Genomic DNA, 21,754 nt, shown 5'->3' with positions numbered 1-21,754 from the left:
TTTTCAGTTTTTGTCCCCTCACATGGTGGGAGATATAGAGGCCCTGAAAATGATTCAGAAGAGGACCACAAGATTGATACCTAGTTTAAGGGCCCTCAGCTACCAGGGCAGGCTTAGAGTGTTGGGACTTTTTACTTTGGAAAAGTATAGACTTCGAGGACATATGATTGACGTCTTTAAAATAAGGAAAGGATTAGACTTGATTGAAGTGGATAGGCTATTTCAGCTACATAGGTTAGGAATAACTGGGAGACAGTTCTGGTTTCATATTATAAAAAGGATATAGAAGCACCGGAGAAGGTGCAAAAAAGATTTACTAGGATGATACCAGAACTGAGAGGTTATACCTAGCAGGAAAAAATGAGCAGGCTGGGGGTCTTTCTCTAGAAAAGAGAAGACTGAGGAGCGACCTGATAGAGGTCTTTAAGATTATGAAAGGGTTTGATAGGGTAGACATAGAGAAGATGATTCCACTTGCGGGAGAGACCAGAACTAGGGGCCATAAATATAAGATGGTCACTAACAAATCCAATAGGGAATTCAGGAGAAACTTCTTTACCCAGAGAGTGGTTAGAATGTGGAATTTGCTAGCACAAAGAGTAGTTGAGGCGACTAGCACAGATGCAATTAAGGGGAAGCTAGATAAACAAATGAGGGAGAAAGGAATAGAAGGATATGCTGATAGGTTTAGATGAAGTAGGGAGGGGGGGAAGGCTTGTGTGAAGCATAATTACTGGCATGGACCTGTTGGACCTGTTGGGCCGAATGGCCTGTTTCTGTGCTGTACTTTCTATGTAATTCTACGTAATTCTATGTATCACGTAACATAAGCTACAACAGCATAGATCCAATTTAGAAACTACAAGTGTACTTTTTTTTTAGAGTTGTCAACCTCTGGAATGAGTTGCTGGCATGTGCAGTGAGTGCAGTTTTGCTGTAAGCATTCAAAAGACTGCTGAGTATGTTTTTGAGAGTGGTAAACATATCTCCATATAGAAGATAGGTGTGTTGTTGGGGATTGTGCCATCCAGTCATCATAGTCTTATGGAACTCGCTTGATTGCCTTTTGGGGTCTGAGAGGATTTTCCCATGGTTTTTTCCTAAATTGGCCTGAGTTTTTTTCTCTATTTTTTGCCTCTCCCAGTAGATTGTGTGATTGGGTTAGGGAGGTGATGGTGTGTACAAGTTGCTAGGATGGGACGGGCTCCCTGGACTAGTTAGTTTGTTCCTGGCCTTTATTAGTTCTTTTGTATCACTCCCAGGTGCTTCCCTCAACCCCCTCTTCCTTACCACTCAGTTCCTCCTTTCTTCTATTGCCATTGATTTCTCTTCCGTTCCTTGTTATGCATGCCCCTTCCTTCTCCTCCATTTCCTCCCCTTCCGTCTCCTCTGACCTCTCCCTTTCCTTGCCAACCATTTTTCTTTCCTTCTCCCCTTCATTTCCCCCTTTCCCTCTCCTCTTCATTGTCATTCATTTGTACCTTCAAACACTCTTTAATTACTGTACACTACCCTTTTTTATGGCTATCTATTAGCGCCCTTCAGCTGTCATTGACTTCCCACTTTCATTTGCCCTCATCAATTGCCATCTGATTGTCCCATTCAATTGCTATTCATTTACCCTCCCACACTCATTCCTAATCCTACTGAAGTATAGCTGCTAATACATTGAATCAGGCCACTCTTTCCTCTCGGCACCCCTATTAGTGCCAGGGCAGGGACTGTAGTCTCAGTATAATGTAGGCAGGAATTCCTTTCTTGTGAGAGCTCCTGCTTACAAAATACCGGGGCCACAGTCTCTGTCTTTATGTTTGCAGTGTTGCTAAGAGTTGAGAGGGGCCCAATGTTAACATGCTGACCAGGCCCCCAAAGCACTAAAGGGCTGAAATTCCTCTGGGGTTTGGATAATCAACGACATAATTCTAGTGGGAAAATGGCAGAGACCCAGTTAGATAGTATTTAATAGAAATTGTAACATGAAAACGGGTTTGGCCCAAACAGTCTATGTTGGTTTTTATTGTCTACATGAGCAGTAGTCCTAATCCCATGTACCTACCCTCTTCCCTATCTCATCCTTCTCCTTTCCTTTATACATCTATCTAACCTATTCTTAAATGTTGGCACGGGCCGGGACTTTCCTTGGGGATGCTTCTGGTCTGTCACCGTAACTTTGCCAGAAGTGCAGTGGAAAGCCCATTTATGCAAATAAGGTAGACTATTCTAAGGTAGACTAAAAATTGTAATTGTGCCATATTGATGTAGTAATGCTGTACTGATACTGAGTCATGGTGCAGTAATCCAGACTCAACATATGCATCTGCAAGGATGGACTGGGTGGAGTTGTCCTGTTTACAATGCTGCTTCTGAGTAGGGGAATTGCATGGCCATAATTTTTAAAAGGAAGATTGTACATATGAGTGCATATACTGCATGCATGTGCCTGACTTGTGCTGTATATATACATAGATGCTATGTAATTATTTTGACAATTTCTTGTTTCTTATTGATAACAGGTGAAATTGAGATCAGACGGTACCGAGTAGATAGGAGGTGAAAATAACAGTTGAAAAATAGGATGAGTGCATTCCTGAAAAGGGTAATTCTATGATCTAGCACACACTGGATCAGTGTTTGCAGAGAGCACGTCTCTGGAAATTATGGGAGTGCAGCCCAGCATCTCCTGTAAGTGCTGCTCCTCATTAGGAGAGCTGGATCCCAGAATTCTTCATTTGAGATAACAGTTCCAGACAAGACTTCAGCAACTATCATTGTTATATAAGAATTTTAGCATAGCATTTATGCCCATTGCCATGTATATTCAGTGCAAAAGCAGCTGACTGACACTCATAGTTGGTTACTTTGTTTTTATCTGGACCTACCCACGTAGATGACTTTCAGGGGGGAGCTAGAATACTCCCTATGGCCTACGGCTAATATGATTGAAGTGTTACTGTTTAATTATATTGGACTGCTTCTGAGTTGATTGTGGCATGAAATCTAGATAGAGGTCAGTTTAATTCAGAAGTGATTGTAAAGTTCAAACTGGGAACAGAACTGCATCTTAATAGATTCTGGGACTAATCCGAATTCCAATTGCCAGAGCAAACCAGGCTAACTCAAATTAATGAAACTTTCTTTCACATTTCAAAAGTACAATTCATAGCAAATTTCTGAAAAGCAAATGACTCCAATCGCCTATTTCTAGAGCAAAAAGGTGATGATGTTTATTCAGACGACCAACCTTTAGACTTCATCTCTGCAGCTGAACTTTTCCCTAGAAAATGAACAGATAGATTCAGTTACAGATACCTGCCATGGAAGTTAGCCATTTTGCACAGGGTATGTATGTAAATAATTTTTTTAAGATTACCGTTGGAATCATTGAGAGTCCAGGCCATGATCCCAGCCACCCCCTCCCTCTCCTCGCCCCACCCCTCAATGAGGTCTATTTCCACCCATCAGCGGCCAGTACACCACCTCTCACTTTGCACTGGCCTCCAGGTCCCTTTTGAGGCAGATAAAGTGGGAATTCCTAGTGTGGATAATTCCCACCCTAAGCTTTGCCTGTTCCGCATCAATAGCCTTGCTTGGGGCAGGTGGAGGCTCCACCCCCAGATAAGGCCACAGGAAACTCCAAGGTAAATTTATGACCTGGTGGTTATGATGGGTGTCTGCCGGAATGGTAAAGCACTTTCGGCTCCACTACCTGTTTAACAACGACTGGCAAGTAAACAAAATAGCCCGGAATTTCCACAGAGATTCTCCCAATCTCCAAAGTCATAACTTTGGTGGAAGATCAGCAGGATCCTCAAACAAATTATGTAAACGGCTGAAATCGTTGGTTTATACAGTTTATGGCAGCGGATCCAGAGAATCCCTGTGGAAGTTCAGGTCCGATAAGTTTAACCAAACACTTTTCTGTTCTTTGCCAGGAGAAGAAAAACATGCATGATTTTCATTATAATAGCATCACAGGGTTGATTTTATAAATGCACATTCCCAGAAGGTAGCCTCACTCACCTGGAGCACATCTCCAGGAAACCACTAGCACACATAAATAAATCTATAAAATTAATGGTTGGAAAATTTTGGAGAAAATGCCTATGATTTCTCAATAAGTGTGCCTGGCAGATGAGGTTCCCTGCCCTCCAAGTGCTGAACACAATGATTTTTTTTTAAGTGTTGTGATTATGTAGGCTAATGTGACAACAATGATCTATAAACAACAATGAACAACCATTTTTTTTATGGTACTGGTTGAGTAAGAAATGTTGACCAGGATATCAAGAGAGCTCCCTTCTGTTTTCGAACAAGAAACTCTAATATCTGGAATTGGCAGATATGACTTTAGTTTGCCATCACATCTAAAGAATGGCACCTCTGACAATGCAGCACTCACTCAGAACTATGTGTACTCGGTTATGTGCTCAAAACCTGGCATGAAATCAAACCATAATCATTTGACCCAGAACCCAAAGAGTTACATACTGAACCAAGTTGACGCAAGGCGGAGATTGAAAGCCCCAGACCTTATTTCAAGCAATATTTTTGAAAAACAAAAAATTCTGATCCCGAACACTGTGATGTTGTGACATTGATAGCACCATCAATTTACTCATGCTATGGCACATTAGGTGCTGAGACATTCATGTGATTCCAATAAAGGATATTACATTAAAGATGTTTTAGACGATGTATATCAAGACCTGAAGATTGTGAAAAATAGAAACGAGTCAGTTATACGAATCATAATATAAGTGGTTTATATTTTTCAGTGACCTCCAGTGCTTCCAGTGTATTCTGTTTGGATGCTAATGAGAATATATTCAGTCTGTAGAGTGTTCCTGTATCATTGGATAATATGAAGCAGCTTGAGAGAGTCATGAGATGTTTCTTTCTCAATGGTCTGGATGTTGATGTGTTAAGCTGTTTTCATGGAAGAGGAGAGTACTGAACTGGAGAAATGCCTTGGGAGACAGTGTGCAAGTGGAGCAACAGATCAGGAGGCAAGTTGAAGAAAAAAGAGGAGTATGCCAGGAAGGAGACCTTGGGGGGGGGAAAAAAACGATTAGGCCTATTATTGGGCGTGGTTAGCGCGATCCGCTATTAACCCGCGCCCAACGGCCCCAGCGCAGGCAGGACGAGAACTTTGTTCAGCCTCAGTACTCACCTTCAAACAGCGTTGAAATCTAGGCCTTATATGTCGATTCAAGTAAATGCGTACTTTCTACCAGGAGGAGGAACCCCAACCTCTTAAAGGGAGGATATCTCTTAAAATCTCTTCAAGGCAGTCGGTACCTGTTATTTGCTAAAAATAACAGTCTGCTGTCTGCACGGAGTCTGAACGGAGATCAGACATCACACATAAAACACAGATGCAGGTCCCGTCTCTATGTTTACAAACTGATGAGTTATGTTAAAACATTGCATAAAGGTTGCGCACTACAAAATCCCACATCCTCCAATCTGCATGCCAGACCTCACCAATCTGCTGATCTGAGTTGGTACCATGCCTGTGAAAGTGCATGCACCAAGGTTCTCTGCTGATGCACTAGATGCCTTAGTACAAGAGGTGGACAGAAGGAGGGACATCGCATATCCATGGTGGAGGGGGGCAAGAGGCCCTCCAAACATATGCCCAAAAGGCAGTGGGAGGCAGCGGGGGAACAAAGTCAATGCCAGGCGCATAGCACCGTGAACATGGATGCAGTGCAGGAAGAAGTTCAATGCTTTGACATGAGTGGTCAAGGTGAGTGAGGTCAACTGTCAAGCGGCGTCTCCTACCAACTGCACCACTAGCCGCATCCACTGCTCCACACACTACACCCCCCCATCACCCACATACCAACAAACTCTTTCCATCATTACTCAACTCTTCCAATCAGATGCTTCCTCTCACCCTTACACATTACCACTGTTGCAAGCCGCCCACCCACAACTCACAGGCCACACACACTGGCAGCTATTCAACTATGGTAGGCACATCACCCAGAACCATGCTCTGCTTTCTTACAGGAGAAGGTGGCGCACAACAGGAGGCAACAAGTGGCAGTGACATTTAGCCCCTCGAGCCTGTTCCGCCATTCAATGAGATCATGGTTGATCTGTGACCTAACTCCATATATCCCCTTTTGTCCCATATGCCTTAATATCCTTGGTTCACAGAAATCTGTCAATCTCAGATTTAGAATTCACAAGTGAGCTAGCATCAACTGCCATTTGCAGAAGGGCATTCCAAACTTCTCGCATCCTTTGCGTGTAGAAGCGTTTCCTAACTTCACTCCTGCAGGCCCTGGCTCTAAATATTAGGCTATGTCCCTGCGTCCTAGTATTCAAGTATAGGAGACCTTCAAAAACAGTTACAAATGCGTCAGCAGCCAGAAGTAATAATCCAGCCACTAACCTGCAAATCCTGCATGGTCCCTTTAAATAGTGCTGGTGGGGGGTCCTCCAGGCACTCTAAGAAATTTTCAGATGGTCGTGGTTAAGACTGTGCGTTGAGTTGAGCATTAAGTCCCAAAATGGCCACGCTGATTGCATACATTTTCTCCTTACTTTACACGCTGCCGGCGTTTGGTATTTGCGCATGCGCTAATACCTATGCCAAGATGGCATCCGGTGCACGTCACACTGGAAACATGCGTGCACAGCCAAGATGCCATCTTGGCACTTCGGGAGGCTGCATAGCGCCGAAACAATGGGTGCTACACGGCCCAATTTCTCACCCCTAGTGCTTGACCAGTGAGAATAAAATAAATAGGCTTAGAGTGAAAAATAGTAGCTAAAAGCTGATGAAATACTGAAAGAGTAATATCCTATTAATATTTTCAGTAGGTAAGATTGGTCAATAATTTAATTTAAAGACATTGGTCTTGAATTTCTGCAGAGATTCTGTCGACTTCCTGTCGAAGTTACAGGATGGTGGAGAAACCCCAAGGAAATTAAGGGCCTTCATCTATGAAAAGTAGCATATATGAAAAAAAACCCGAGAGAAAATCCTACTGGACTGTAGATGAGGATTAGGTCCAGTAATGTCCTCACGATGGCAGGCAAGGTAATTGAAAAGTCACTGTCCCTTTTCTTTCTTGGGCACCATGGGCAACAACACACAGTTCACCCTCTAATATTACTTGCTACACAAGTTCTCCTTCATGCTGAACTGTAGTTCAGAGGTTCACTAACTCTTTATCATGCAGCATCTCGCCATACAGGCTTAAAAGCTCTTTCTCAACTTTAACAGGGTGATACCAGTAGATCTATTACAGCACCTACGACACATTGCTCACATACTAGATTTCACCTAATGCACACAACTGCAGGACAAACTTGCACACAAAGCCCATGAAAAGTGGATGACTGTAGATGGCATACTCGAGGAGAGCAGCACATGCCAAGCATCCACTCTTCCCCCTCAGAGCACCTTGCAAGTGGCCAAGGAAAACGCTGCAGCAATGTCTTGTAATGGGCAGAACCTGTGTCCGCCCCTTACAAGTGAGCCAAATGAGTGAAAGGGTACCAATCTCCACAAGGGCATATGTGGGCCCAACAGACAACCAGTTTTTCAAAAGTGTTTTTAGATCGGCCCCCTTGCTCAAGGAGCTGAAGAGATAATAGGCTGTGGAGGGGGACCTGGACAATCCTCCTCAACTCTGGCTGGTGCCAGAGTTTCCAGCCAACATAGACAGGTGGGCACCAAAGATAAGCCCGAAGTGGTGTTTGCGCCTGCCTGTCCCATCTAAATGAATTGCCGTCTCACTAATCTCTCAAACTTTGGTGGGATCAATGCTGGACAGCATCATTGGGTGTAATTCCAGTGTAACCATCATAATGGTGATCTGAGAAATTTCAGGGCCAAGCATTTTGTTTTGTGAATTTGTGCTCATCAATGTGAGGAATATTAGTGCTGAGAATGGAAAATGTTGCCATTTTGTGTAATCAGTATGAGCATCAAGCACTCCCAAGTCAGGTATAGCTAGGTCAGATGCAGAGTAAAACTCCCTCTACACTGCTCCAACAATTTACCTCAACCTCAGCCTCAGATAAGCATCTCCTACTGAATCATCATGGCAGTGGAATTTGCAGAGTCAGTAGGAGGTCACCTAATTTGCATGGGACAGGTTGGAGAATGTGCCATTGTGGGCATATCTCTTACAGGGACAAACCTGTATTCCCACAGAATTTCAGCCCAGAAACTAATTCGTTTCTCAATCTGTTCCCTTATCCCTTTGCCTCTGATCATCTGACCGTTCACCTGACGAAGGAGGAAGCCTCCGAAAGCTTGTGGAATTTAAAATAAATTTGTTGGACTATAACTTGGTGTTGTAAAATTGTTTACAAATACCTCTATCAGTATTGGTGGGAGAAAAGATGATGGGTTTTGGGGATATAAAGAGCCGTTTGGCAACGGTTCCTCACGGCTCTGCTCTCTGCTCTCTTCTCTCTTGATGTGGAGATGCCGGTGATGGACTGGGGTTGACAAATGTAAGGAATCTTACAACACCAGGTTATAGTCCAACTCTTTTATTTGAAAATCACAAGCTTTCGGAGGCTTTCTCCTTCGTCAGGTGAGTGTGGGATTCCATGGAAGGTTACCGCATTTATAATCAGAGAACAATACCTGGTGATTACAGATAATCTTTCCAACTGCCCGTTGTCAAGGCAATCAAAGTGTTCAGACAGAGAGATGTTACCTACAGGACCACTGAATATACAAATGGCCAGAACAAAAGATAGAGACAGAGAGAGAAACATCCGAAAGGAAGTTTCAGGAAAGGATGCCCCGGAGCATGGTACATTGGCGAGACCATGCAGACACTGCGACAACGGATGAACGGACACCGCGCAACAATTGCCAGACAGGAGGGTTCCCTCCCAGTCGGGGAACACTTCAGCAGTCAAGGTCATTCAGCCACCGATCTTCGGGTAAGCGTTCTCCAAGGCGGCCTTCGAGACACACGACAACGCAAAATCGTCGAGCAGAAATTGATAGCCAAGTTCCGCACCCATGAGGACGGCCTCAACCGGGATCTTGGGTTCATGTCACGCTACACGTAACCCCACCAGCGAAAAAAAGTTATCTGTTTTTAATACAACGGGTTATTCTCTGTCTTTCTCTTCCTTTCGGATGTTTCTCTCTCTGTCTCTGTCTTTTGTTCTGGCCGTTTATATATTCGGTGGTCCTGTAGGTAACATCTCTCTGTCTGAACACTTTGATTGCCTTGACAACGGGCAGTTGGAAAGATTATCTGTAATCACCAGGTATTGTTCTCTGACTATAAATGCGGTAACCTTCCATGGAATCCCACACTCACCTGACGAAGGAGAAAGCCTCCGAAAGCTTGTGATTTTCAAATAAAAGAGTTGGACTATAACCTGGTGTTGTAAGATTCCTTACTCTTCTCTCTTTTCCTCAGCATCAATCTACAGCGAGTCTCCCGATTGGGGCTTGGCTCGATTCAACGGAACACTGCCAGAAGCTGAGCGCTGCTCTTCATTCCTCATCAACAGACCTCGACTCAAACTGGAACTTGGATACTGCGTTGGCGGTAAGGAACCAGGAGCGAGACATGCAGGAAGAATCTGCATGCAACAATGGGTGCTTGGGGTGAGCATATTGCCTTCGTCTACTCATCCACAAGACCATTTAGCTGTGTGAGGGGGTGATTGTAAGTCCCAACCAAACCTTAGAGGGTTGTAGTGCTGGGTGGGGGGGTTCTGTGTTAGTTTATTTCACAGGAGGGTTCTCTTATTAGGCCGTGGTAATTTAACACAGTGGGGCTTATTGGACAAGCCAGGGTTGTACTGTTTGTACTGTTTACTAGTGTTATTGTTAATCTTATTAAACACAATGCGGTTGTGCCCGAAAATGTGTGTCCGAGTCTGATTTGTCCTTATAATCCCTATGGTTCCAGAATTTCTAGTAAGAGGTGTGTTTTCAGTACGCCTGAGAAAACCATTTACACAGGTTTGCATTTGTACAATTCCATTTTTTTAAAAGTTGAACTTCAGTCATATTCTTGTTTGTCAATTAATGTTTTAAGCTTAAAATAAAAAATTACACATTATGAAGGGTGATCAAATGCAAATGCAGCTATCCAATTAAACAAGGTTAACCACCCAAATGAATAGTACAAATGTGATAACAAACACTAAGTCATAATCAACTGGAGAAACGGAACAGTCATTAAAAATGAAAATAAAAGAATGATGTTGTAAGATGAAAGAACTCCTCAACTTCAAATAAGTGAAAGGATGCATTAAAAATATTGCCAGTATCCTAAGTTTCTTATCAGAACTATAATTTCTCATCCCTGATATCACCCTGATGAATCTTCACTGAAGGAGGAAGCCTCCGAAAGCTTGTGGAATTTAAAATAAATTTGTTGGACTATAACTTGGTGTTGTAAAATTGTTTACATCTTAGAGTAGTTCAGGACAGGTATCAATCAGTCCATACATTTTTTTAAAAAGCTAGTATTGTATTTTTCTAAAGTTTTGCAACCCCCATAACTGAGCAAATTTTTTCATGTTCCTTTGAGCTGCTCACAAGCACTTGTCAAATTAAAAATGCAGAACTGGAATGTTGTGCATCATTACTATACAAGTTTAATATTTCTTTTGAAAAGTACCACTGGTAAGCTGATTAATGTCACAGGATTCTACTTACTGTGCATGTGACATCTCTTTTTACTATTAAGTCAAATAAATAAGCAACTATCGCAGCAGGATAATATGGCTTACTAATGGAAAATGGTATTAACTAAATCACTAGTAAGTGGATTCCAGGAAAATTATACAGAGAACATAAGGGAACAAAAATGTAAATTCTTATATGAGCAGCATGAAGAAGCAAAGCATTAGGCATTAATGTAAAATTAGAATAATCAAAACACATTTTCACAAGAGGACTGTAGTGATTATTGAGTAATTAATTCAGATAATCACCAAACATTACTGGAGTCAATTGAAAATAAGTGAAAATACGAACATACGAACATGCAAATTAAGAGCAGGAGTAGGCCATTCGGCCCCTCGAGCCTGCTCTGCCATTTGATAAGATCATGGCTGATCTGATTGTGACCTCAACCCTACTTTCCCATCTACCTACTATAACCTTTGACTCCCTTGTTAATCTGGAATCTATCTAACTCAGCCTTAAAAATATTCAATGACCCTGCCTCCATCGCTCTCTGGGGAAGGGAGTTCCACAGACTCACAACCCTCTGAGAGAAAAAATTTCTTCTCATCTCCGTCTTAAGTGGGAGACTCCTTATTTTTAAACTGTGGCCCCTAGTTCTAGTCTCTCCCACAAAGGGAAACATCCTCTCAGCATCTACCCCCTTCTAGTCCCCTCAGGATCTTATATGTTTCAATAAGATCACCTCTCATTCTTCTAAACTCCAGTGTATACAGGCCCAACTTGTCCAACCTTTCCTCGTAAGATATCCCCTCAACCTAGAAATAATTCGAGTGAACCTTCTCTGAACCACCTCCAACGCAAATAAGTCCTTTCTTAAATAAGGAGACCAAAACTGCTCACTGTATTCGAGATGTGGTCTCACCAATGCCCTGTGCAACTGTAGCAAAACATCTCTACTTTTATATTCCGTTCCCCTTGCAATAAATGACAACATTCCATTTGCCTTCCTAATCACTTGCTGTGCCTGCATACTAACTTTTTGTGATTCATGTACTTGGACACCCAGATCCCTCTGTACCTCAGAGTTCTGCAATCTCTCTCCATTTAAATAATATACTGCTTTTCTATTCCTCCTGCCAAAGTGAACAAGTTCACATTTTCCCACTTTATACTCCATCTGCCAAATTGTTGCCCACTCACTTAACCTATCTATATCCCTTTGCAGACTCCTTATGTCCTCTTCACAACTTACTTTCCTACCTACCTTTGTATCATCAGCAAATTTAGCAACCATACATTCGGTCCCTTCATCCAAGTCATTGATATAGATTGTAAATAGTTGAGGCCCAAGCACTGATACCTGTGGCACTCCACTTGTTACATCTTGCCAACCTGAAAATGATGCATTTATGCCGACTCTCTGTTTCCTGTTAGCTAACCAATCCTTTATCCGTGCTAATATGTTACCCCCTACACCATGAGCTCTTATTTTGTGTTGTAGCCTTTGATGTGGCACCTTGTCAAAAGCCTTCTGGAAATCCAAGTACACCACATCCATAGGATCCCCTTTATCCACGTTGTTTGTTACTTCCTCAAAGAACTCTAATAAATTAGTCAAGCACGATTTCCTTTTCATGAAGCCGTGTTGACTCTGCCCGATTGCACTGAAATTTTCTAAGTGCCCTGCTATAACCTCCTTAATAATAGAGTCTAGCATTTTCCCTATGACAGATGTTAAGCTAACTGGCCTGTAATTTCCTGCTTTCTGTCTCCCTCCTTTCTTGAATAGCGGAGTTACATTCACTATTTGATGGGACCCTTCCAGAATCTAGGGAATTTTGGAAAATTAATACCAATGCATCTACGATCTCTGCAGCCACTTCTTTTAAGACCCTAGAATGAAGTCCGCCAGGACCTGGGGACTTGTCAGCTTTTAGTTCTAATATTTTTTTTTTCAGAACCCTTTCCCTGGTGATTGTAAATAAACTTTATAAATGGAATGAAAGATGGCAGTCCAATGCATTATGCTTGAAAGGGGGAACACAGGAACGTGTGTCTCTAGTTCCTTTTCTGACCCCAATTTCAAAGGGGGTCCTTGAGTGAAGACCTCGGATCGCTTCACATTGAGGGAAAATCAGAGGGCAATTGATCCATGCTATTCTTGTGCATATCCGAGCAGCTGGTAATGCAGTACCACTGTCAGTCCAGGGGGTAGTGCATAACACGGGATGAAGGGCAAGAAAGATTTTTTTTTAAACCGTAGTGGGGAGTAAGTGACCAGTGGAAGCAAAAGAAAAATGACATAATTTCTGTGAAAATTATGGGCATGGAAAATGTTTTGAATTTAAAGTGTAGAAATATAACCCGACCAGCTAACACCAATAGATCAGCAAGAATTTGAAGCACACCTCTCACTGGCCATAAGACCATAAGAGATAGGAGCCGGAGTAGGCCATTCGGCCCCTCGAGCCTGCTCCGCCATTCAATGAGATCATGGCTGATCTGATTTTTACCTCAACTCCACTTTCCCGATTTTCCCCATATCTTTTGACTCCCTTGCTGATCAAAAATTTGTCTAACTCAGCCTTGAATGTATTCAATGACTCAGCCTCCACAGCTTTTTGAGGTAAAGAATTCCAAAGAATCGCGACCCTCTGGGAGAAGAAATTCCTCCTCATTTCCGTCTTAAAAGGGCGACCCCTTATTCTGAGACTATGCCCCCTAGTTTTAGATTCCCTCATGAGGGGTAACATCCTCTCAGCATCTACCCTATCGAGTCCCCTCAGAATCTTGTATGTTTCAATAAGGTCTCCTCTCATTCTTCTAAACTCCAATGAGTACAGACCCAACCTGTTCAATCTTTCCTCATAAGACAACTCTTCCATACCTAGAATCAACCTAGTGAACCTTCTCTGAACTGCCTCCAATGCAAGTACGTCCTTCCTTAAATAAGGGCACCAGAACTGTACGCAGTACTCCAGGTGTGATCTCACCAGCACCCTGTACAGTTGTAGCATGACTTCCCTGCTTTTATACTCCATCCTCCGAGAAATAAAGGCCAATATTCCGTTTGCCTTCCGGATTACCTGCTACACATGTATGTTGACTTTTTCTGTTTCATGTACGAGGACACCCAGATCCCTCTGTACCACAGCATTTTGTAGTATTCCTCCATTCAAATAATATTTTGCTTTTTTATTTTGCCTCCCAAAGAGGATGACTTCACATTTTCCCACATTATATTCCATCTACCAAATTTTTGCCCATTCACTTAAACCTGTCAATATCCCTTTGCAGACACTTTGTGTCCTCATCGCAACTTGCTTTTCCACCTATCTTTGTGTCATCAGCAAATTTGGCCATAAGACACTCTGTTCCTTCATCCAAGTCATTGATATTTATTGTAAATAGTTGAGGCTCCAGCACTGATCCCTGCGGCACCCCACTAATTACAGACTGCCATTTTGAAAATGACCCTTTTATCCTGACTCTTAGTTTTCTGTTAGTTAGCCAATCCTCTATCCATGCCAGTATATTACCCCCAACACCGTGAGCTCTTATCTTGTGCAGTAATCTTTAATGTGGCACCTTATCGAATGCCTTTTGGAAATCCAAATATTCTGCATCCATTGGTTCCCCTTTATCCACCCTGACCGTTACTTCCTTGAAGAACTCTAATAAATTTGTCCGACACGATTTCCCCTTCATAAAACCATGTTGACTCTCCTTGATTGTATTATGAGTCTCCAAATGCCCTGCTACTACTTCCTTAATAATGGATTCTAGCATTTTCCCAATGACAGATGTTAGGCTAACTAAACTATAGTTACCTGCTTTCTGTCTCACTCCCTTCTTGAATAGGGGTGTTATGTTTGCGGTTTTCCAATCCGCTGGGACCTTTCCAGAATCTAGTGAATTCTGGAAGATTACAACCAATGCATCCACTATCTCTGTAGCCACTTCCTTTAAGAACCTCGGATGCAAGCCATCAGGTCCAGGGGACTTGTCAGCCTTTAGACCCATTAGTTTACCTAGTACTTTTTCTCTAGTGATTGTGATTGTTTTTAGTTCCTCCCTCCCCTTTGCCCCTTGATTTTCTACTATTATTGGCATATTATTAGTGTCTTCTACAGTGAAGACAGATACAAAATATCTGTTCAATTCCTCTGCCATTTCCTTGTTTTCCATTATTATTTCTCCAGTCTCATCCTCTAAGGGACCAATGTTTACTTTAGCTACCCTCTTCCTTTTTATATACTTGTCGAAGCTTTTACTCAGCCTTGAATGTGTTCAATGACTCAGCCTCCACAGCTTTTTGGGGTAAAGAATTCCAAAGAATCACGACTCTCTTGGCCGTTGGGCTTTTAAGGTTATATGGAGCAAATTCCCATCCAACCATTTTTTCAATTGTTTATCTACTGATAAAACAACTGAGAATCAAACACCAAGCATTATACAATAGGAATCTGATAAATAATTATCCCCAAACATATTATATCACTGAAAATCATACCTAAATTGCAAGACTACCAATAAAAATATTTTTAAATAAAAATATTTTCAGGATACCACTTCTTGAACAATCATTCCTAGCCACCAATACTGAACATGATATTTGTAACATGAGGCAGTGATGCCACATATTTATGGATTGGTACTTTCTCCATATACAAATGCATGTGTCTGCTTATTTTCAGCAATCGGTCTTTTAAATTGCATTTGAATTTAAACAGGTGAGGATGACAAAAGGGAATATGAAAAGGATAGGAAAAAAGTTAAGAAAAACAATTAGGAAAGCAAAGAGAAATGACAAAATTAAATTATCAAGGAATATAAAAAGAAATGGTAAAGTATTCTACAGACACATAAATAATAAAAGAAAAATCAGGATAGGGATAGGGCCACTAAGGGATACACACAATAAACTCAAAGGTAATGACAGCGAAATGGTAGAAATATTAAATAATTACTTTGCCTTAGTTTTTACCAGGGAGACTAACATGGTGGGCATGACATCAGAAGAGATCAAAAAAATATAAAGACATTTAAGATAGAACGGGGAGAGATAATTGATAAACTAATCAAACTTAGAGAGGATAAAACCCCCTGGTTCGGTTGGATTGTATTCACGCATATTAAAATAAGTTAGGGAATAGATAGTAGAGGCACTATTACATATGTATAAAAATTCATTAGAAAGGGGAATAGTGCTGGAGGACTGGCGGACAGGTAATGTGATTCCTATATTTAAAAAGGGAAATAGAACCAGTCCAGGGAAACATAGACCAATTAGCTTAACATCAGTGGTTGGAAAGACAATGGAATCCTACTCAAAGATGTAATAGAAAACATCTAGAAACCGAAAATATAATCAAGAATAGTCAGCACAGATTTCAAAAGGAAGGTCATGCTTGACCAACCTTACTGAATTCTTTGAAGAAGTAACAGAAAGGGTAGACAAGGGTAATGTAGTAGGTGTAATATATTTGGATTTTCAAAAGGCCTTCGATAAGGTACAGCATAGTAGACTTGTGACTAAGGTCAGAGCATGTGGAGTTAGGGGACAATTAGCAGAATGGATAGCAAGCTGGCTACAAAACAGAAAACAGAGAGTAGGGGTTAAAGTTTGTTACTCAGACCGGCAAAAGGTGGGAAGTGGTGTTCCACAAGGATCGATGCTGGGACCATTGTTGTTCACCATTTACATAAATGATTTGGACTCGGGAATCGAAAGTACAATTTCAAAATTTGCGGACGACAACAAATTGGGGGGTACAGTTAATACTGAGGAGGACTGCGACAAAATACAGGAAGACATTAATAAACTTGCAGAATGGGCTTATAATTGGCAAATGAATTTCAATATAGATAAGTGTGAGGTGGTAGGAAGAATAAGGAGGCCACATATTGCTTAGATAATAAGAATCTAAATAGGGTAGAGAAGCAGAGGGATCTTGGGGTACAGATACACAAATCACTAAAAGTAGCGGCACAGGTTAATAAAGTCTTTAAAAAAGCAAACCAAGCACTGGGGTTCATTTCCAAAGGGATAGAATTGTAAAGCAGAGAAATTCTGTTAAACTTGTATCAAACCTTGGTTAGACCACACTTGGAATACTGTGAACAGTTCTGGTCTCCATATTATAAAAAGGATATAGAGGCACTGGAGAAGGTGCAACAAAGATTTACTGGGATGATACCAGAACTGAGAGGTTATACCTATCAAGAAAGACTGAGCCAGCTGGGGCTCTTTTCTCTAGAAAAAAGACTGATGGGTGACCTAATAGAGATCTTTAAGATAATGAAAGGGCTTGATAGGGTAGATGTGGAGAGGATGATTCCACTTGTGAGGGAGACCAGAGCTTGGAGCCATAAATGTAAGGTTGTCACCAATGAATCCAATGGGGAATTCAACAACAACAACAACAACAACTTGAATTTATATAGCGCTTTTATCATAGTAAAATGTCCCAAGGCGCTTCACAGGAGTGTTATCAAACAAAATTTGACACCGAGCCAAATACGACATAAGATAATATTCTGACAGGTGACCAAAAGCTTGGTCAAAGAGATAGGTTTTAAGAAGCATCCTAAAGGAGGAGAGAAAGGTAGAGAGGAGGAGAGGTTTAGGGAGGGAATTCCAGAGCTTAAGGCCCAGGCAGCTGAAGGCAAGGCTGCCAATGGTGGAGCGATTAAAATCAATGATGCGCAAGAGATCTCAGAGGGTTGTAGAGCTGGAGGAGGTTACAGAGATAGGGAGGGTCGAGGTCATGGACGGATTTGAAAACAAGGATGTGAATTTTAAAATTGAGCCATTCCCTGACTGGCAGCCAATGTAGGTCAGCAAGCACAAGGGTGATGGGAAAACGGGACTTGGTGCGAGTTAGGATATGGGTAGTAAAATTTTAGATGAGCTCAAGTTTATGGAGTGTGGAAGATGGGAGGCCAGCCAGGAGAGCATTGGAATAGTTGAGTCTGGAGGTAACAAAGGCATGGATGAGGGTTTCAGTAGCAGATGAGCTGAGGCAGGGGCGGAGACAGGCGATGTTACAGAGATGATGGAGCAGATATGTGGTCGGAACCTCATCTCAGGGTCAAATAGGACGCCAAGGTTGCGAACAGTCTGGTTCAGCCTCAGACAGTAACTAGGAGAGGGATGGAGTTGGTGCCGAGGGAACGGAGTTTGCGGTGGGGACCAAATGGCCCCGATATTACTAGGGAGGCGGGATGGCAGCGGGGGGGGGGGGGGGGCGCGACTGGGCGCGTCAGTAACCCCCCAGTAAAATCCGTCTGTTTCTCACGCGATCGTGGGTAAAATGAAGCCACTTCCCGTCGGAAACCTGCGCAGCGGGCGAACTGCGCACCCGCATCACAGGCTGTCAGCTGGAGGAGCCCTATTTAAAGGGGCAGTCCTCCAATGACTGATCCTGCAGCAAACAACGACACAGGACCATGGAGCAGCCCAGGGGAATGGCTGCCCCCAGGTTTAATGATGCCTCACTCCAGGTCTTACTGGATGGAATGAGGAGGAGGAGGGAGATCTTGTACCTGGCGGACAGGAAGAAGTGGCCTGCCTCTGCCACCAAGAAGGCCTAGCTCGAGGTGGCAGTGGAGGTCACCAGCAGCAGCAACGTCTCCCACACCTGGATACAGTGCAGGAAGCACTTCAATGACCTAATTAGGTCAGCCAAAGTGAGTACACTTACTCATTCTGCTACACTCCGTTTTCCACATCACCGCCCCCACCCCACTGCCAACACTACTCTATCACATCACTCCTCACACCCACTCAAACCTCATCCTCAACTTACCTGCACTTACTCACCTCCCCAGTACTCATCCCACCACTACCACTCAACCCAATCCTTATACAATGTCATGGCTCTGTCTCATACCTCACCCTCTGATGTATCTCTTTCACGGTCAGCCTCACCCAAACCAATGCATTCAGCGGTTGGCCACATCACCATCCCTCACTCACGCCTCTCTACTTTCTCCCCTTACAGGAGAAGAGAGCCCAAAATGCACGGGAGAGGGCGAAGACCGGATGGGGGCCGCAACATCAGGTCGTCCTCACGGACGCGGAGCAGGAGGCTCTCGAATTGAGCCGCACCCTCGAGTGCCTGTCTGTCGGGGGCACCAAGACTGGCACCTGACAAAGGGCTGGTGACAGAACTTTTAACATTCAGCACTCACAACAGCAAATGATGTTAACATGCCTTGCCATCTTCAGCACCTCAACATCTGTCATCATGCTTAATATTGCCTTCTGTTCTCTTACAGGGCCTTCAGAATGGCTGTGACGGTGGAGGGCAATTCCTTAGAGGACCTGCCGGCCTCTGAGGGGGCACCGTCACATCTAAGCGAGCCATCCATCAGCACAGATACACACACCTCGGTGGGTCCCTGTCCTCAGTTAGTTGGGGTTGCACATGGTGAGTCACCACACACATGTGAGCATGAACAGACACTGGTGGCAGGGGCAGCTGTGGAGAGTCTGCCTTGGTGGGAGCATTCTTCTCCAGGCTCTGCTCAGCTGGACACAGATGCTGAACCCTGGGGGCCATCCTTTAAAAGGAGAATGATCGAGGGTCAGCAGCACATTTGCGAGGTGCTGGAACAGGTGCCATGCACACTCTCCACAATAGCGCAGAGGATGGAGGAGTCCAACTCCTGCATGAGTGGAATGGTGGCACAGGTACAGGAGGGGATCTCCGACATAATGTCACAGGGACATGATGGCATCTCTGAGATAGTGTCGCAGGTAAGCGCGGGAATGTCTGCGATGGAGGGAAGGGTAGCCTCCATCGAGCTTTAAGCACGGCTCAACAATGAGTCCATTGAGGCCCTGACAACGGCCGTTTGGACTCAGGGTGAGCAACTTTCTGCCGCCTTAAACAGGCAGGCAGATACACTAGCACTGGCCTTACAAGGCTTCACACATGTCCTCCAAACTGTCGTTCAGCAGGGTGGTAGGAGTAATGTGGGCCAGGCCCAGGAGAGGGATGATGGCTAAAGGGGACATGGAAGTGGGGACGCACTCAAAGCACTCCCACGTCTCACCCATTGCCCCCCCTCTCAGCCAGTATCCTCAATGCTGCCTCCTCTCTAGGTGGTCGAGCCTGCCCCTGCACAGGTGCAAGTGGAGCAGTCTTTGGAGGGGCCCTCACAGGCACCGAAACCCAGAGAGCGTCGGCCCTAGCATCTAATCGGTCAGGGCATGAACAAGAGCAACCTGCCATTACCTCTGCTGCAGCCACAAGGGAAGCACCACTTAGGAGTAGTAGGAAGGGTAAGGCTAAGGTTTTGTGAACACAAAGGGGATGCACAAGGGTGTTTGACGGTTTGTCATGGTTTGTATTTATATTTCGTTTTTGTTCAACTCACATTAAATATTATATTGTCACCACTACTGCCACGTCTTGGCCATTCTTGACTGGCTTGTGTAATAAGCCCGTTTCATGAGGTTCACCATGAACACCCACACTTGATGCCTCCCAATGGGTCACCCTACAGAGGGTGGATGTGGAGTTGCATGACTATTTTGTGCAGGTGCCAGTGGCGCAGCACTGTGTTGTGGAGCTCCACGTGGCGGAGGTGGACGGCGTGTCTGGCGAGGCTGGTGATGTTGCTCGTCCTCGGATGAAGTGATGAATGCAGCCATGGTGCCCCCCATCCTGACAGTGTGAGTTTGAGAGGGTCCGCAAAGTAGGTATATGTGTTGGCACAGCAGAGTTTAGTATGAATTAATAATTTTGAGTGGAAACGCAAAGGTGTTGCAGCCAAAACTTTGTCTGAAGTGACAGCGTGCCCTGCTGCAATAAATGAGGTTTTCCCCCCAACTGTCAAATAATCCTTTGCCTCTCCCACTGGCTGCGGACTGAAACACGTCTGCTCCAACAGGGAGTGTTTCCCACAGCACGGGAAACACGCTGAGGATCCTTCAAAATTGCACCTCTGCCAAAATCTCCAGTCAATGAGGTCTGTCAAGTACCTCAACCAGCTATACAACTATCAAAATCATCATCCCTCCCGCTTTAATTGCCGGTGGGAGTCCTGCATGCGGGAGCTGCGTGCACACCTGAACACTTCACTGGGGAACCCGGAAGTGAGCGGTTTGGAGTCGGGCTCCGAACCCGCTCCGGGATTCCGCCATTTTAGGAGCCCCCCCCCGCCCCCAACGCACCCGCTCGGCCATCCGAAAATCGGCCCCAATGGCTTCAGTCTTCCCAATATTTAGTTGGAGGAAATATTTGCTCATTTCGGACAAGCAGTGTGACAAATGAGAGACAGTAGAGGGGTCGAGAGAGGTGGTGGTGACGTAGAGCTGGGTGTCGTCAGCGTACGGGTGAAATCTGACATTGTGTTTTCGGATGATGTCGCTGACGGGCAGCAGGTAGATGAGAAATAGGAGGGGGGCCAAGGATAGATCCTTGGGGCACTCCAGAGGTAACGGTGAGGGAATGGGAAGAGAAGCCATTGCAGGTGATTCTCTGGCTATGACCGGATAGATAAGAATGGAAACAGGTGAGCGCAGTCCCACCCAGCTTGACGACGGAGGAGAGGCGTTGGAGGAGGATGGTGTGGTCAACTGTGTCAAAGGCTGCAGACAGGTCAAGAAGGATGAGGAAGGATAGTTTACCACGGTCACAGTCACAGAGGATGTCATTTGTGACTTTGATAAGGGCAATTTCAGTACTGTGGCAGAGGTGGAAACCTGATTGGCGGGATTCAAACATGGGTTTGCGGGAAAGATGGGCACGGACCTGGGAGGCAACAACACGTTCAAGGACTTTGGAGAGGAAAGGGAGGTTGGAGATGGGGCGGTAGTTTACAAGGACAGAAGGGTCAAGGGTGGGTTATTGAAGAGGGGGGTGATGATGGCAGATTTGAAAGGGAGGGGGACAGTACCAGGGGAGAGGGAACCGTTAAAAATATCAGCTAACATGGGGGCCAGGAAGGGAAATTGGGTGGTCATCAGTTTGGGGGGAATAGAGTCGAGGGAACAGGAGGTGGGTCTCGTGGTCAAGATGAGCTAGGAGAGGGCATGAGGGGAGATAGGAGAGAAACTAGAGAAAGATGTGCTCTCAGGGCTAGGGCAGGGGGATCTGTAGG

At 44.1% G+C, this 21,754-nt stretch overlaps 1 protein-coding gene across 50 annotated transcripts in view; it reads right to left on the bottom strand.

Annotated features, from left to right (window-relative positions):
- trdn (triadin) overlaps positions 1 to 21,754 on the bottom strand; it is a 471,335-nt gene that overhangs the window by 18,378 nt on the left and 431,203 nt on the right. For all 50 annotated transcript variants that reach the window (XM_067984607.1, XM_067984633.1, XM_067984632.1 and 47 more), the window contains one exon: positions 3,242 to 3,274. In XM_067984607.1, coding sequence (XP_067840708.1) covers positions 3,242 to 3,274 — 33 coding nt within the window. The remainder of the gene's footprint in view (positions 1 to 3,241; positions 3,275 to 21,754) is intronic.

This window comes from Heptranchias perlo, chromosome 5 (genome assembly GCF_035084215.1).
Source record: "Heptranchias perlo isolate sHepPer1 chromosome 5, sHepPer1.hap1, whole genome shotgun sequence".
In the NCBI taxonomy this organism is placed as follows: domain Eukaryota; kingdom Metazoa; phylum Chordata; class Chondrichthyes; order Hexanchiformes; family Hexanchidae; genus Heptranchias; species Heptranchias perlo.
This window is presented reverse-complemented; position numbering and strand designations above follow the sequence as displayed.